Below are 17,616 nucleotides of genomic sequence, written 5' to 3' on the forward strand. Positions count from 1 at the left end.
TTCCACTGGAATTATTTGTTTTCATGTTTTATATATTCTCAAAATAACTTTTAGTTTGATTACTACTTCGATTACTACCTTCATTTAAGATTCCCAGAAAATATACCTGTCTTAATTTTCCTCAAATATATTAAACATTTTAAAAATGTACCTTTTCCAGAAAATAAAATGAGTAAGAAAGTTGAATTTACTCCTTGCATTGACTGCAATTATTTTTCCAAACTTAGCCAAGAACCCTAAAATGGGGTCCCCACAGTCTACTGAAACTGAAGTTCAAGTACATATAACAACGTATAATTCTTCCTTTTTACCTCTACCTCCAATTCCTTGGCTTTTCTCCTGTTGTTCCCACCGTGTCAAATTTTAGGCTATATGCTGTTTGGGGCAGACTCCTGTCCTCTGCACCATGCATGTTGCTGGTGCTATAGCACAACTTGAAGGTTCCTCACCAAGCTACTCTGCCATCCTCATTGCTCCTTGCTGTTTTGAAAGCACAGGTGTTTGTACTTCAAATAGTAATTGCTGCTAAAACATACCATCCTTTAGATGTATATAAATGTTATACCACATGCAAGGCATTGGCTTTCCTCATGGTCCTTCATGGAAGTTACATACAAGTGTTTTGAAGAGGCCCATGGTTTTGTTTATGCATTATGCAAGGCAGAGAAATGTAAGATGATACCAGCAAACATAGTTAAAGGGTATGGGGAACCAGGGCCAACGTCAAGGGTAGACATGTTTATAAACCTGCCAAGGGCCCACACCCCAGCAGGGGCCCACTGACAAGAGCCTCCTGGAGTTGGTCCTCCTCCCTGCCCGCACTGTGGTGACCATTAACAGCTGCATGGTTTGCTTCAAGGTATTCGCAAATATAAGTGGCTGCGGTCACCCAAAGAAAAATGTAAATATCACTGTCAATCTTGGAACCTAGAGGATGGTCTCTTGGATTATAATGCCTCTACTTCAAAGCCAAGTGAAAGTTCTGTTAGATGTAGGACATCTTTTCTTCAGGCCAAATGCCAAACACATTCCATAGAGACAAATTACAGAAAGACATTATTGTTGTTGTCATTGTTGTCATTGTTATTGTGTTCTGCTAAGAAGCAAGGGCATGAACTATGAGCTGAAAGCCTGCAGTTCCACCTACAGCTCAGCCACGAACTCACTGGGGTGCCCTTGTTTTTCATATGTAATATGGCGGTAGTAGTGGCCTGCTTTATAGGGTGGTTAATTATGACTAAAATATATGCAGTGGTAATTCGTTAAAGGTTATTAGATTATTAAGCTTAATACTAACAATGATTATGAGTAATTTGATGTATCATTTGATTCTCTTCCTTCCATAAAACGGAGTAAAGTGAACTGCCCAAGACATCAGGAACAGGTATGTGCTTGACCAGGAACTTTTGCAGGCCAGCTCTAATGGTCACATTTGGAACAGGACACTTGCCAAATAATGGCCTCTATTAATTAACAGAATAATTAATAATTATTTAATTAATTATTGTATTAATTCAGAATAATGTATTATAAATGCAAACCAAAATACTACTGCATTTTTAAAATTATAATCTCACCTTTCTTTCCAAAATAAAGGAAACCCAAGGCAAATATTAAAAAAGAATGATAAAAGCCAAATAAAATCTATGATAAAACTATGAATGCCTCATTTTTCAAAGGAAGTTCTAAGGTGCTTTCTGAACGAATATAGAATTGAGATCCGGCAGGCCATCTCAGGTGAGAAATCCTACCACTAATGTGCCAAAATTGCAAATGCCCTACTCAGTGTTGCTAACATATGTCACAGGTAGTATCTGGAACAGGGCTTTTCTGTAGACCAGCTTTCCCCAACCTGATGCCCTCCTGATGTGCTGGACTACACCTCCTATCATCCCCAGCCACCACTTAGATCTGAGGATACAAGGCTGGTATAGACAGTTGCTACAAAGCACCCCCAAATTCTGCTGTTTTGGAAAGACAGGGCCTGCATCTGGAAGGGGACTGGGGGGGCGGTCTTGGAGAAGAGCAGAAAAGTGGGTTCCATAGGATATTGAGACTTTGCATGTCCAAAGTTTAGCTGCAGACTTCTTGCATGCAACTTTCTGGCCAGATATTGTGCTCTGGATTGCCTTAATTCCTTGGTGTCAACACTTGCAAATTTCAGATCTTTTTCTCACCTTTGTTAAGACAATCACCAAAATCCCCCTATCTTGCTCACCTGGGCCTATGATAGCCAGAAATATGCATCCATCAACCCCCATCCTTTCCTCACATCAAGAAGGAAAGAGGGCCCACTGTCTTCGACTGGTACCTAAACATCCATTTGCCAACATCCATAAGCAATCTTAGAAGAACTTGTTTTGTTTTACTTTGATTACTAAATCCTGAGAAGAGAGATAAAAACAGCAACCCTTCCATCAGCAAACAGCAATTCCTTCCATCCTTTCTACTCAGAAAAGCACCCCCTTTTCTTCCTCTCTGTTTCCCCTTTTTTCCAGGCAACAGAGCTTCCCATCCCTTCACAAATCAGCAGATACAGAGAGGTAAACCTTTGCATTATCTTCTATTTTCCTTCTAAGGGGTTCATACCCCAATTATTCTTTTTTCTTACCTTTTTCCTAATATTCCACCCCATTCCAAACTCCAAAACTCCTTGGCTTTAGAACTCCCTGTTGCTCTTTATACCTCTCCATCCACTTCCTTCCCAAACCTCTAGATTTGCTCTAACCCTCTCCTCCAAAACTCTCACAATTCCCCCAAAACAGTGTTTCTTCCCCCATTCAAATTATCCAAAGCTGAAACTTCCTTCTCTTCCCCCCTTCTCCATGATCAGCTCTACACACACAACTTGTTAGAAATTAAAACTGTCCTCTTTTGAACACACACATGAATGCATCACAGTCCTCCCAGCTTCACTATTGACTTTAAATGCTTGTTATCTTTAGCTTTCTCAGAGCATTTCTAGCCAAGCAATTTATTGCGTGCTTGTGTTTAGCCACTCATGGAAGTTTGTGGGTCCTTTACATGATGTTGTCAACTTCCTGGATATCTCCCGCGTGTTCCCCCCTTTATCCCGCTTTCAAAAAGATCAGAGATAAAGCGACAAGGGACATTAGTCCATTCTATTGGTTGTGTGTAATAACGGCAAAGCATTATTATCACAGTGCCATCTAGTGGCTGTAAAGTGAAACATATGGAGATATATAGAACTTGACAAGGAAGGAATTTCCTTGATTCGAACCATATGACCACCCATGTAAAGAAGCCGGTCATAATCCCACAAAGAATCTGGAAGAAGCAAGCCCCGGTAAGGATACAGGATCTCAGCCTCATGTGATGCACCTCTTAGTGTTAATGTATGATTCTAATTCCCCAGATGTATAGTTCTAATTCCCCTGATGGCTGATTTTAATTCGTTTTAAATTCTTTAATAAAACAAATAATTGCTTTCAAATACCTTGCTGTGGTCTCTGACTCAGCTATTGGGGGTATCAGGTTTTCCTAAGCGCCCAGAATTCAACACCAAAAGATCCCTCGTGTATGTGTTTTGTTTACATGAATGTGATAAGGTTGCTTCTAGGTTTTATTCTGATTGCACTTTTATATTGTAGTTTAAGCTGTTATATTTTATATTGTTTTATATTGTACTTTGTGGTTTTAATTTTTGTGAACTGCCCAGAGAGCTTCGGCAACTGGGCAGTAAAGCAATTTAATAAATAAACAAATAAATATGCATGTCCGTGTAAATTAGAGCATACTTTGTAACATTACAATGCAAGTGTGGGTTGACTTCAGTCTTTTTTTCTCTTTTATTCCTTTTCTTTTTTAAACTAGAATTCTCATGGTCAAATGTATCTTAGGTTCCTGAAACAAGAGTGTACAATCACCCTGCTGAATCAGACCAAGGTCCCCAAATATTTTTTTTGCAGGAATCCCTACAATCAATAACTGCTATGTGGTCCACTGAAAAGAGAACAGTGACATGTTTACCTCACGTTACCCCTGCCATAACAAGCAGACGATTCATCTTATGATCATTCGTTCTATCACTTATGTTACATATTGTACATGCATAGAGGCCCTAATCATACAAGAAAAAGATCACACACTTTAAGAGTTTGCCCTGCAAACTCAAATACACAACTGGAAAGATTATCATCTTGTTTGCAGGTCAAATATATTTAACTCAAAGTCGGTGGACTTGTAGCCTTTTACATCAGTATGTATTAATTTACACTATTTGTTCCACTAAAGTAACATTAGATTTACTTTTACCACACAGAAATCCAGTTTGTTTTGTGTACATAATATTCCCTATCACATCTGACATTTTAAAGGGCCACTTTTAGTAAAATGAATACCATACTCGATTTAGGGGTGGGTGGGAAAGAGAGGATTGCTTTCAGTTATAGGATTTGTACATTTATCAGAAAATGCCGTTTTTTACAAGTTCCAGTATGCGTAATTAAAAGGTATACAAACCCAGCCAGTAGGTTGTTGATAAATGTAAATCCACCTTGGTGCTGATATTCAGAAAATACAAGGCCCTACACTATTAGATGTATGAGCATCAAACATTACCCTCAGGGAGTAGCTAAAGCTTTGAAAACAAGTTACACAGCTTTAGCATAAAAATGCATTCTGTTAAATGTTAATAATTAAAAGGATGTATCAAGAGTAAGGTGTGCAGCTCTACTCAGAATAGACCTATTCTATTAGAAATGGTAGTACCTAGTGTCCCAGTTTATAAACCCAGATAGCTCCGAGTAGCCTGAAACTTAAGATTTGTTGCTTGTGTTTCCCATTGTGTTCCTTTCCCAATCATCAGCTAAAGTAATATACGACTACATAGGAACATAGGAAGCTGCCTTATACTGAGTCAGTCCCTTGGTCCATCTAGCCCATTATTGTCAACACTGACTGGCAGCGGCTCTCCAGGGTTTCAGGCAGGATTCTTTCCTCACCCTACCTGGAGAAACCAAAGTATGTGCTCTGTCAGCTGAGACCTGCATGTTCACTTTCAGCAGAAATGTGTATCCTTCCAACTGAGCTACAAAAACAAATTTATAGAGATTGTCAGGTGAGGTCCTACTTTGGATGCTCTTTGAAGTTCGAGTGGCAAACACAAGGGGGCAGGCCCTTTTCAGCTTTACGTCCAGAACTCCTCAACAGGCCCGCTCTGGACTGGTCTAAGTTTTAAGAAAATGATCAAGGCCTTTTTAAAAAATCCTGACAGGCAATGCCTGCATCCAGCCACAACTTTATGCAAGCGCTGCCTTTGCTTGCTTTATGCTCTTGATTTTTATCTCTTTTTTAAGCTGTGTTTTGTATTTAGTTTTGAGAAATACCTTGAGGGCTTTGGTGAGCCACGTGGCAACATACAAGTTTCAGAATACTCTACCCCAAACTTGAAAAGCTCTTCTTCAAAAGAAAGTTAGGGCTTTTTGTCTCTTCTGATTGTCAGAAATATACAAGGCTGTATGCAAAGTCAATGTTGTGACGCCCTCTACTGTTAAGGATCGCTGTGTGCTAAGGTTATTATCACACCACTCAGCAAAAATTTCTGTCTCTAGAAAACACTGGTCTTAATATCCCAAAATTAGTAATTAGTTTTAATTGGGCAAAACTGTGAAAGCCCAATTAATTTACAGGTATGGTGCCTTGTTTAAAATGTGAACATATAACATAGTTGCAACAATGAATGCAACTGTTAGAAGCCATATATTTGTAAAATCCAAGTAGTGGTATAGTTATCTATACTAGGTTAATCACCTGGATGGATCTAGCAGTGACTAGAAGTGTTACTACATCATACCAAATGTTTATCTTCAAATTTTGCCAAAGTGCAGAGCATTTATTGACATATTGGATATTTACTATTTCATAGTTCTCCTAGACAGCACCTTGGATACATGATCATAACGCTAGATATTTCCAGTGTTCATTTGTAGCAAGACAAGCCAAAGGAATATTTGAATAAAAATCATATACTAGTAATAGGAATCCATGTTTAAAGGCAAGGGGATAAACGGGGGGGGGGGAGCATTTGGCAGGACAGAAGGCCTCTACCCCCCTTCTCATTACAGGGGGCCAAATTTACCTCTCCCCCAAAATGGCAACAGGGCAAAGGTTGCAGATACACACCCTCAAGCCACTGTGTGACTCTCTTCCCCGGCAGGCCGATTTCTGTACTTCATTCACAATGTAGCTATCTTTTTATTTTATACTATTCAGTTTCTCACACAAGGGAAGTGAATTTTCATGTTAACCACACCACTCAGCAAGAAACTGTGTCTCATGGTTCACTGTGGGTTCCTCAGAGATTTAGAGGGTTATCAGCCAGATATCCGCATCGGATCTTTCTGCAGTTCATTAGGACCCAGAGCAACAGTTTGGTCACCTTGAAGCAGCAACACTACATATTATAGCATGAAGCATCTTACCAGTTTTACAGCAAGTCAGTTCCAACAATTGGCTTAGATCTGAAGATAGCAATTTAAGGCTGTTCACATAAGATTTCCTTTCCCTCATGCCCTGCAGCTACCTGCAGTCTCCAAAGTCTCTCTAGAGCAGGGGTCAGCAACATGGCCCTGACAGGCACCAATGCCACCCCCCCACACACACACACACCTTTCTTCATAGCCACCAAGGATCCCTAGCCCTCCTACTTAAATAAAAAAAAAAAAGCACATTTTCTTACTGGCAGCTGCAATTGATGTGAAATAGGTTTCTGTTGGTACTGAAAACTGTGGGTTCAAAGGAGTTAAGTGTGTTTGGGCTAAGACCTCACCTCTGCCTTGTACTTAACCTTTTGGGCAGGATACTTGTTCTTTGCCACACCTCCCATGCCAGCACATTTGTGGTGGCATCCATTATAGTTTCTCAAACTGCCAAATGTACCTACAGCCCAAAAAGGTTGACCAGCCCTGCTTTAGAACTTGGGGAGGCTACTGAAAAATGTTGGATGGGACGTGAAGGGCTGGTAGAGGAGGGGACAAGAAAATTCCATCTATGAACTTTATTGGGTTACCTTAGGATCCAAGCCATTGAGATTTTTTTTTTGTTTTTAATACTCTCAAGCACCAGACCATGAAAGCAAGATGTACCTTAAAATATAGAATTTAGTTTTCTGAATCATTGAAGAGCCAGAGTAGACAAAGTTCACTCACTGCAACAACCCTGTTTTTTTAAAACCCTGGGTTACCATGAGCAAACCAGCATACTAGTGCTTAATGTTCTATAGGAATCATGCCAATATGCTGTTAGTGGGTGGTTTCTTTGACCAGACAGAGGATGCACACCCTGTTCAGGATGGGTTGAGCTCCTCCTGAAGGAGCAAGTTCATAGCTTGGAGGTTCTCCTGGAGTCATCTTTATCATTTGAGGCTCAGGTGGCCTCAGTGGCAAAGAGTGACTTCTATCAGCTTCAGCTGGTGGCCAAACTATATCCTATCTGGGCAGAGATAACCTGGCTTCAGTAGTCCATCCTCTGGTAGTCTCCAGGCTAGATTACTGCAATGCACTCCACATGAGACTGCCTTTGGAGATGATTCAGAAACTGCAGCTAGTGCAAAGTGCAATAGTGAGAACATCTGAGTACATAAACACTTATTTTGGCCCACTTGCACTGGCTGCCTGTTCATTTCCAAGCCCAAATCAAGGTGCTGGTTTTAACCTACAAAACCTTACATGGCTCAGGACTGCAATACTTGACAGAGCACCTCTCCCAGTATGATCCCCCTGTACACTACAATTAACATCTGAGGATGTCCTCCATGGGGGGGTTCAGAAGATGGCTACCTGTGATGTCTGCCTGGGGCCAACTCTTCAGCATCAGGTTAAGACTTCCTTCTATTTCCAGGCATTTGACAGCATATGATGGGTTTCTTAATTTAGTTGTTTTATTGGATTATAGTATTCTATTTTTAATTATTTTTCGCTGCTTTACATTGTTTTAATATTTTTATGTTTTAAATTGTGTAAGTTGCCTTGAGGTTTGGTTTTTACAAAGGCATCCAAGAAAGTAAATATTAAGATGTCTTAGGTTTGTTCTTAGGTAACTCAGGATTGTCAGGGGAGATACAAGCCAGAGTTCCCGGTTCAGACATCACATTCACTATCTCAGGGATGACAAGCCCTTGGCTTTAGTTGCTCCACAGGCAGGAGAGATCAAGCCATGTTCACTAGCATGTTGGCTTGCTCACGGTAACAGAGGGTTAACAAAAACTCTGGGTTGCTGTGACATGCAAACCCTCCCAATACCAGGTCAGACTATCGATAGTCAGATTCAATATAAAGCTGCTTCATACATTTATTAAACTGACTTAGATAACCTAAACATATGAACTGCCATTCCACCAGAATAAACTGACATTGTGTTCAAGCGGCAAGAATAATTTTCAGTAGTTTTTCTAATAGCTCTTACAGTCTAGGCACATGTTCAAATATCAGTATTTATTAAAAATAAAAAGCAGAAGTACAAGTGAACAGAATGTTGAATATGCATGCATAAATATTACATTTTATTGCTGCTATAATTACTTTAAATTCATGGGCACATGTTCAACAGCACATAGCTTACTATCATGAAGTAGCAAGATGCTGTGCCACTGGAAAATATTAAATTACCAGGAGTTTCAAAAATGCTGTAAGCCAGTTGATCAGAATAAATCATAATGCACTTTCTACACCATTGAACTCCTTGGCAAGACACACTAAACTTGTAAACCTTGATTGACAAGCTTTTAAAGTGCTGTTACTTGAGACATTCATCTCATATAAGAGCGTGCAAAAGGCCACATGCTTGAGAATTCATTAAGTTCCTTCAAACCTTTGGAAGTTAGTGCTGGTGATAGCCTCCACATCTGCAAGTCTCAGAACAGAGCTTCTACATTTAACCCAGTCAAGTAAGATTACAGGTTTGAGTTCCATTGTCATTTAGGCATTGTCTTCATACATACTCAGTTCTCAACATCTACTGAAATGTTTGAAGCTAGTGTTAGCATTAAGGATATTAAAATATGTCAGATGCCAGTTGGATGTTGCAATACACAGAAATTGGCAGAATAAAGACTGGGATGAATATATTAACGTATTCCTAGACTGAACAGGGCAAGAGGGAAAAAAGGATTCCTAATGCATATTGGGCAATACCTAATGAAGAGCAACGACTAACGCGAATTACATTGTGCTAGCGTCAAACACCAATAGTATTAGCTGGCACAGCAATTTGCCTGGGAAATTAGCACACTAGCTAACACTACTGCCATTGTCCTAGAGTAGTTTATGCTAAGGTAGAGGTGGCATCCCGTTTGATACTGCTCAATATCACAACATTAAATATGCATGACTACAAATCCCAAAACATTCATACTAATGTCTGAAACAGGGTGCAGGGTTACAGCGATTTTTAGATGTTCTAATCATGTTCTTTTTTCCAACAAAATCTGAATGTTTTTTTTTTTAAAGGATACTTTCAACCAACACTTTCCAGAACAAAATTCCTCTCACTAGCAAGAGGTGCAGTATTCAACTTGGGGAGGAGATTCTTCTTACTTAGGACATGGAAGTCATATGCATTGATTACTATTTTTGCATTTATAAGAAGAGGCATGCAAGCACTAGCTTTTAATGATAAAGCAATTTGTTTTTACCAAATAAGAAATAAAGGGAACTTAAACACTAGCTATTTGATTAATACAATCTTTATTTTTTTCATATTTATTCTAGACTGTGACCTAGGCCACAAATTTACCAGCATACTTGAGTTTTCTGCGCAAAGTAGTTATGAAGGTAATGGGACATACTAACCAATTTCGACAGATGTGTGCCAGTATCTTATGCAGGAAAGTTCATCTCCTATTTGATTGGAGATGTAAGGAATTGGAGTGTATTTCCTACAATGAAAGTCTTACATTTTTAGGGCTACTCTAAAAAAAACAAACACCCAGTGGGAGACATGAGAGATGTGTAAGACTGTGAAGTGTGGAAAAAGCTGAAGGTTCCCCCCACCTTTCTCTAGAAATACTAGCACTCAGTGACAATGTTGATTCATGGTTGATTTAGGAGAAAAAACCTTCACACAATGCATCACTACTGGAATTCACTACCACAAAGTATGGCAATGGCTACTAGCTTACAGGACAGGTCTATTTATGGCTATAAGGCATGAAAGCTAAATGGAATCTCCATGTTCACAGGTAGTATGTCTCACTACCTGCGAAGACACTAGAGATAAAGAGGAGATAATGATCACCTTTACTCCCAGCTTGTGAATTTTCAGATTCCAATGACAGACAGTTGGATGTATCAGAATGCTAGATTAGATGGGTCTTGGTCTGTTTCAACAGGACAGTTCTTATGATTCCATACACTGTTTCATTCCTCAAATGCATTGAACTACAACCTCAACCTTCAAAACGTTTTTTCCCCCATGTTACTTATGATAGGGATGGCCACAATGTAGATCTCTAGATGTTTTGGACATCAACTCCCAGAAGCCCCTGCCAGCATGGCCAATGGTCAGGAATAATGGGAGCTGAAGTTCAAAATATCTGGAAATCTACTTTCTGCCCACCCAACTTGTGAACTGCATCACTCCAATTACCATTTCAGCAAAATCAAGCCAATACACATTCAAAAACATGTTATCTTAAAGACCTATTACTGGAATTAAAACATAACATGCATATATAATACTGATGGTAAAACTCAAAGAAAAGTAATACTTTTGCACTTAATTTTCACTTTTTAAGGTCAGCTGGAGTATGTTTAAACTCTACTAGTTTGATTTAACATGTCAAGTTTCTGCAAAAACATCACAGCAAAAATGTGAAGTGTAGTATGTAAGATACTTCCATTAAAAAAATAGAAAATATACAAAATAAATAGATTTCTTATAGCACCTTTGTCCAAGTAGCATACAAATAGGTCAGCCTAACACCTTTATGAGATAGGTGAATTTAACCATTCCTCAAGCATTCAAACTGAGGCTAAGATAATAGTCTGCCCACAGTCTGAGCCAATTAGTGAACAAATATGGGAATATACATTTATTTGATCTGAAGGAGCCCAAGCCTTAAACCAATGTTCTAACTGTATTTCAGTCAAATCGATATTCATGAGTATATTTCAGATCATAGCTTTATGTTTGGACATGCTACTAATTTTAACGAAATCTTCTTCCAAGTAAGTAGCTTAGATATGTAGCTTTATATCTAACATTTAATATATTCCTGCTCAAGTATTTTGTGAAAAATGTGCCACGTATTTGTCATCTATTCTTCTACAAATTTTAGAACTATACACAGGTCTGCAAAAAGCTAAAGAAAGAGGCTTAAAATAAATAAATTACTTAATTTTAAGATACTATTAACAGCCCAATCCTATACATTAGGATTACTCAGAAGTAAACCTTACTGGTACCTACTCCCAGGTAAGCATGCATAGGACTGCTGCCTTAGTTACCTAGACTTTGAGAATACGGTGCCAATATTACTCATAAAAATCCTGCTCTATTTCCGCTATTTAAACCATAACCAAGCAAAGCCCTAAACACAGGAATATAATCTGAACTCTGCTCACCCATTGTCCCCCTTCAGCCAAAAGGAGCATGTAGCTAAGCAATCTTGGAAGTGCATTCCTGGAGCATGGCCCCAGTTGGTTTGTTCAATTAAGGCTTTTGGCAAACTATTACAGGACTAGTCTAAATGGTATCCGTACTTCATAGCCCCCAAACCAGCGGTAGTTTATTGTGACTTGGGCTGCAATCCTATGCATTTCCTTGGGAGTAAATTCCACTAGACACAGTAGGACTTACTTCTAAGTAGACATGCATCGACAGCACTGTAAGCCCCCCTGAAATCAACAGGATTTAATTTAGCTGCTACTAACTTTTCCCATTGCTTTAAATGGGACTTAGAACTAACTTTAGCTTGACCAGAGCTAATATATTTTAACCCACTATTTGGGGGCAATGATTGATAGTAGTTCTCTCTGATAAAAAAAAGAGCTTCATATTTCTAGAGTACCTACCCTTGAACACATCCAAACTGCAACTAAGCAGAAGTGCAGCAAAGTGGCTCAAAAACATCTGAACCAAAGTAGTATAAAGAATACCCGAAGACACATAGCTGCCAACAGCAAACACAGCAGAATGCACAAACATTGCTACATCACCATCCTAAGTGCAACAGGTCTGTGCATGTCAGTTGCAATCTCATTCCAACACCTTACTATCAAACATTAGCTACTCTGGATTGGACTGAAGTTATTGGCTCTGCCATGGATCAAATCCCCACCCAGTTTGTGTCAGGGAACAGCTTTCTGCTATGCTGGAACTTGTGGTTATGGCTGCTCCTGACTTATTATAAACTCATGCTATTGTGAAAGCTCAACACTGTTGGCCTGCAACTTCATGGGCCATTGACACACTAGTGATTCTACTTCATCCTATTTGTTTTCCTACTTCCTCTGGTGAAATGGAAATGAGATTTTTAGCCCCGACTGCTGCGCCTACTTGACTGTGGTTACATAAAAGTTCATGGCACTTATTGCTTAGTGTCTGCAACAGCCTTCTCCAACATGGCGCCCTTCAGATGAGCTTCAGCGCTCATCAGCCCCTGCCAGCACGGCCAATGAGCAGGAATGCTGGAGACTATAGTTCAAAACATCTGGAGGGCACCAGTTTGGGCAAGGTCTACGATATTAAAGGTGATTAGCCATAACCCTATGCCAGTGTGATTTTCTGATCTTTTAATCAAAATGCATGCATTATTTTTAAATCTTCAGCACTCATGAAGTCACTGATAACACCAAATGGTAACACTACCATCTTGTAAACCATTTTTCTTCCTCTCATATCCTACACCCTTACCTTTTTAAAATTAATTCTAGGTTAGTTTAAATTACATTAGCCCCAAGGATAAATGTGAATTTTCTACCATTCTACCCTCAGGATTACCAGAATGTTTCTCTACCAAAAAAAATCCCCAACTATATTTAAACTAAACTATTACATTTTCATTAGTAGTGTCTTATTAACAGACCCATTCAAGTGATCAAAGTTATTTAACCTGATAAAACCCAAAACCTGATACAATGCAAACACCAAAGCAGCTCAAGACCCAATTCCAAGAGTCAATGGAGAAAAATAGCTTACAATAACCAGTGATAAGTTACCCAGTTAGGAGCCTTGGAAGCAAAATGGCTATGCGAGCTAAACTGTGTGATGAAGTGAAAATTAGACCAGGGAGCAAGAACTCTAGCTTTCAGGTTTCTGATGGCAACCAGAAACGCATAGCCATAAAGTCATCCCCCTGCAGTGCTGGATGCAGGTCAGGAACCACCATTCTTAACAAGAAGCACCAATCCCCGCTGACACCAAAATTTACTAAGAGCAGTCTAACCCCTCATCTCCCAACCATAAAGCAAGTACATGTCTGAGGATCCTTTTTGGAAGTGCACCTGTTTTGAGGGGAGTCAACCAGCAGTTATCAGGGACACTGCCACACTTCGACGCCAGAGGGGAGAAGTGCTTACTTGGAATAATATTACCACTGCCTCATGAAGTCTCTCCTTAAGCTTAAACAGCAAGTGATAACTTAGGGGCCATAAAATAACCCCAGAAATTTTGAACCTTCAATATATAATTTGTCTACTTTTTAAAAAATACACTCATATTGCTGAAATCCTCTTACAATTTCAGGAATTTTGAAGGAAATGCCATCAATGCACATAAATCCATGCAGCTGGCTACTGTTTAAGATGTAACTGATGTGTACTAATATTTTAGGTACTAAGGAATTGTGAGAACTTACTAATAGCTTTTCATTTTCTAAGGAAGTTGAAGGCAAAACCTTCAAGCTAAGGACTTTTATCACAGCAGCCTTATTTTTTCACACATGGTACTCTTATTCAGTTATTTAAAATAAACCAGCTTTGGAATTACTATATTAAAGAGGCAACTGTGTGGCTGACCTGCTTTTAGTTATACAAGTACGCACAACATTTTGAATGAACACAGCTGAGACACAAGTAATCTTGCCAAATCTGAAGAGAGACCAACTTAACTATTCAGTAGAATGTATAATCAAGAACTCAATAACTAAGCTGAGATTTTTATTCCATCAGTGATTCTAAAATCCTATATACAAGTCTAGCTAACTACAGCAGTGTGCGTATATTTCGTTGTGTCGGAGGAATTCCTGCATCAGCTACTCAGATTCTTTCAAGAGTCACTACGGCTGCTGGTATCAATAGCTGTCTCTAGTTCTTAGGTATGCAAAATAACACTCCAAACTAGCTGGAAAATATGACACCACTGCATATGCTCTTGTAAACTTCTCACACTAACAGCAAACCTGTGCATATCAGCCATAAGTAGGTTTAGGGCTTCCAAACTTTGAATGGATTCATATCATTACATACAGCTTATTTAAAAACCTGGAGGCTTGCTCTGGAACAGTGAGGTAGTAGATATGACCACCCTCACAGAAAATTCACACTTCTCCAAAGTTGGTGTGTCCCGTCTCCTTGGCATGTTCTCTGGCTTCCACTTGCCCTGTTAATCCTTTCTGACACACCATACATCTCAATGTAAACCGGTTTACATCAGTAAACTGTCTCTTTCTTCTGGCTTCATCCGCTAACTCCAAAGCCTGTGCAAGGACAACGTCATCAGATGCTGAAAAAATTGTCTGGGGAGGAATGTCTGAGTTGGGGATTTTACGCTCAAGTGGATCATAGTGAATACCATCATAAATTAAAAGCACCCGTTTAGCATAGCCAGCATCTTCCCCAAAACGATCAATTCTGACTGTCTGAGTATCCACTACACAAATTTCACATTGATAGAATTTAGACAAGATGGAAACCTCAATTGCACCTCCCCATGTATCTTCTCTTCTTATCCATTCACAGTATTCCTGGTTAGTTTTCCCTAGTACTGCCTCACTATAAGATTCTGGATCACTTGCTACAATCTGTGCTATAAGATTCCTCATCTCTGGGGCACATCCTGGGTCATAAACCCCACCTTCTACTACATAGTATATGCTGGTAAACAGACACGAGTTATCTGCTGGAACAACCTTCCGGGCAAGCACAGGGATAGCTTCCCTGAATGAATTAGGAACAGTCCGTTTTGTAACTATAGGTGACTCAGTCTTGGGCTTGGTTGCATCTTCTTCAACTATTAGAGTATCACCTGTCAAGAAAAACAGAATAAAGAAATGAAGAGATGATTTAGTGCAGCAATTATAGCATGAACTAAAAGTCTTTATCAAGCCTCAGCCCAGCTATGAACTTGTCTCTCAGACACCCCCTCCCCTAGTGTGTAACAAGGCAATCATACTCCCTATACTGCAAGGTATATGCGAGATATATGAACCAATTTCATACTCCCTATACTGCAAGGCATATGCGAGATATATGAACTACTTTCACCCTTCAGGTAAAGTACTATAAAATTATTTATGGCTATGTAGATACAATTTAGATCTGAATATCAGCATAAATTATGAGTGGGTAAAAGCAAAAGACAAAAATATGAGGTTTTATTGTAGGCTTCTATAAATTATCAACATTCTAATGGGCAACCATTTCTGTATGTTTTCTTCAGAATACACCTTACTGAATTTTAGAAACCATGAGATGTGTCTACTGAATTCCAATCCATTCCAAAGAGACACAACAGTCCTACCTTGAACAAGATATATAGAAAATACAGACAGCATACTTTCCATTTTAATAACTTCACATTCAGTAATAGCATTCAGGGGAACCACAGCTACACCAGTGCTCCAAGGGCAGGCAGACAATTCTCAACACACACAGATAGCAAAACACTTAAATTTAATTAATGGGTGGTAACAAAGACTGCCAATTTTAGGCAATTACGGGATGTCAAAACATTTGTGTCATTACTTCAAGACTTCCTGTTCTAAAGAGCAAAAAAGATACATTCTGTGTTCTAGAAATGCTTATTAAAATATATAGCTTTCCCCCTTTAGGAATTTGTTCTTCACTAAAGGGGAAAAAGATGGCATACTATTGTTAATAAGCAGGAGGACTATTCCTCTCAGAGCATTCAGAGGAAATAAATATTCAGCAAATTCAATCACTACAAGTAGTGCTGTGTTCAACATATGATCAACTACAATCCAGCTCTCTGCCCACTGGCAGAAGCAAGAAAGATAGCTTCTACTAGTTTATTTAAACAACTGTCTCTGCTTTCAGAATAGGAAATATTTTGGCTTTCCCCCTCTGTATTAAGATGTCCAATACGGCCCCCTCCATCCAACTACCTTAACTGGCCAGAGAATTAGATTATAATCCCGCCTGTATTAGAGAGAGCTTTTAACAGATATTTGGCATAATAGTTTATACAAACTAAGTTGTTCACCTCCTTGGGTTTTACATTTAAAAAGGACAATGGAATACAAGGTTTAAAAGTAGGTGATGTTCCATCGATTTGCCCTGTAATTACAGGGTTCACAAACGAAAGAAAGCCTACAGAGCAAAAGGAGCCATGTCAAACACGTTCTTTTTCTCAGTTGCAGCACAGTCTCCTTATTTAAGATTTTAAAGTGCTGCTCTGAAAAAGGAGTGGGCAGAAGCTTGATCAGGATCGACTAGAAATTCTCTGGGTGATTGACAGTAGATCAGCAACAGCTTCCAACTCCCAGTTGCTTGACAACAGCAACAACAAAATGACTTTCCACCCCTAAATTAGTCAGCAGAAATGAAAAAAGAAGAGTCTGGAACATCCAAGAGTGGACTTTTGTGTAAAAGTACTGCAAACTCCGTTCAGTTCAAATACTGAGATCTAGTCAATTCTAAGCCTAGGGCTTTTTCACCTGGCTCTGCCTGGTGGATCTTGGCGTTATAGTAAAAATCAAATTGGACCCAAGCAACCTGAAGTCTTGAACGCATCCCTGCTCTAGGAGTTGCCCTGTCTGGACTTGCCTATAGCCATACCCATAACACCAAGCAACAGACGGGAGGGGGGACCACTCGAGATGTTTCCCTCGTTACTCCCAGTCTTACGCACATGTATCTCGCAAGGCTGCTGTGCACTAACCCTTCACTGCACAATAGCAGCCGTACAGCTGAGCGATGCCAGCCACAGAGTGGGGCATCAAGCCATTTCGACGCAGCCCTTCCTCAGGAGGGAGCCAAGAATCCCTAACAGAAAGCCGCCCCCCACTGGGGGAGGCCTAGGCGGTTCAAACAAGCACCTCTTCTTACCTGAGTGAATGCCCAACTCTCCGAGGCGCTGCTCGCCGTCGCTGAGGTCGATTCCGCGCGGGGGGAAGCCGAGCAGCAGGCGTTGGGCCTGGACGGACACGCCAGTGAGAGCAGCGATCGCGGCCTGCAGCTCACGCAGGCGGGAATGTGCCGTGAGCCCAGGCAACGGGTAGGAGCCGCTCCGGGCTTTACAGCGCAGCCGCAACATCTTGCCGCCCGATATACAAGAGCGGCGGCGGCGGCGGCGGCGGCGGCTGCCGGGTCTCAGTCACCCCCACAGCAAAATGGCTGCGGCTACCGGCTACCCGGCAACCCTTCCCTTCAAACTTCCTATTGGCCATTTTCCTGACGCCCCAGCGCGCACTATATC

General features: G+C 40.1%; 1 protein-coding gene across 1 annotated transcript in view; it reads right to left on the bottom strand.

Moving 5' to 3' along the window:
* The window catches only part of YOD1 (YOD1 deubiquitinase), a 23,122-nt gene extending 5,595 nt beyond the window's left edge, over positions 1-17,527 (bottom strand). Inside the window, exons 1-2 of the mRNA XM_084853397.1 lie at positions 17,247-17,527; positions 1,298-15,204 (exon numbers count right to left, since the gene is read on the bottom strand). Coding sequence (XP_084709523.1) covers positions 14,498-15,204; positions 17,247-17,454 — 915 coding nt within the window. The 5' untranslated portion in view covers positions 17,455-17,527 and the 3' untranslated portion in view covers positions 1,298-14,497. The remainder of the gene's footprint in view (positions 1-1,297; positions 15,205-17,246) is intronic.
* Between the last annotated feature and the right edge of the window lie 89 nt (positions 17,528-17,616).

This window comes from Heloderma suspectum, chromosome 4 (genome assembly GCF_057233095.1).
Source record: "Heloderma suspectum isolate Gila_16-S chromosome 4, 16-S_ref, whole genome shotgun sequence".
Taxonomy (NCBI): domain Eukaryota; kingdom Metazoa; phylum Chordata; class Lepidosauria; order Squamata; family Helodermatidae; genus Heloderma; species Heloderma suspectum.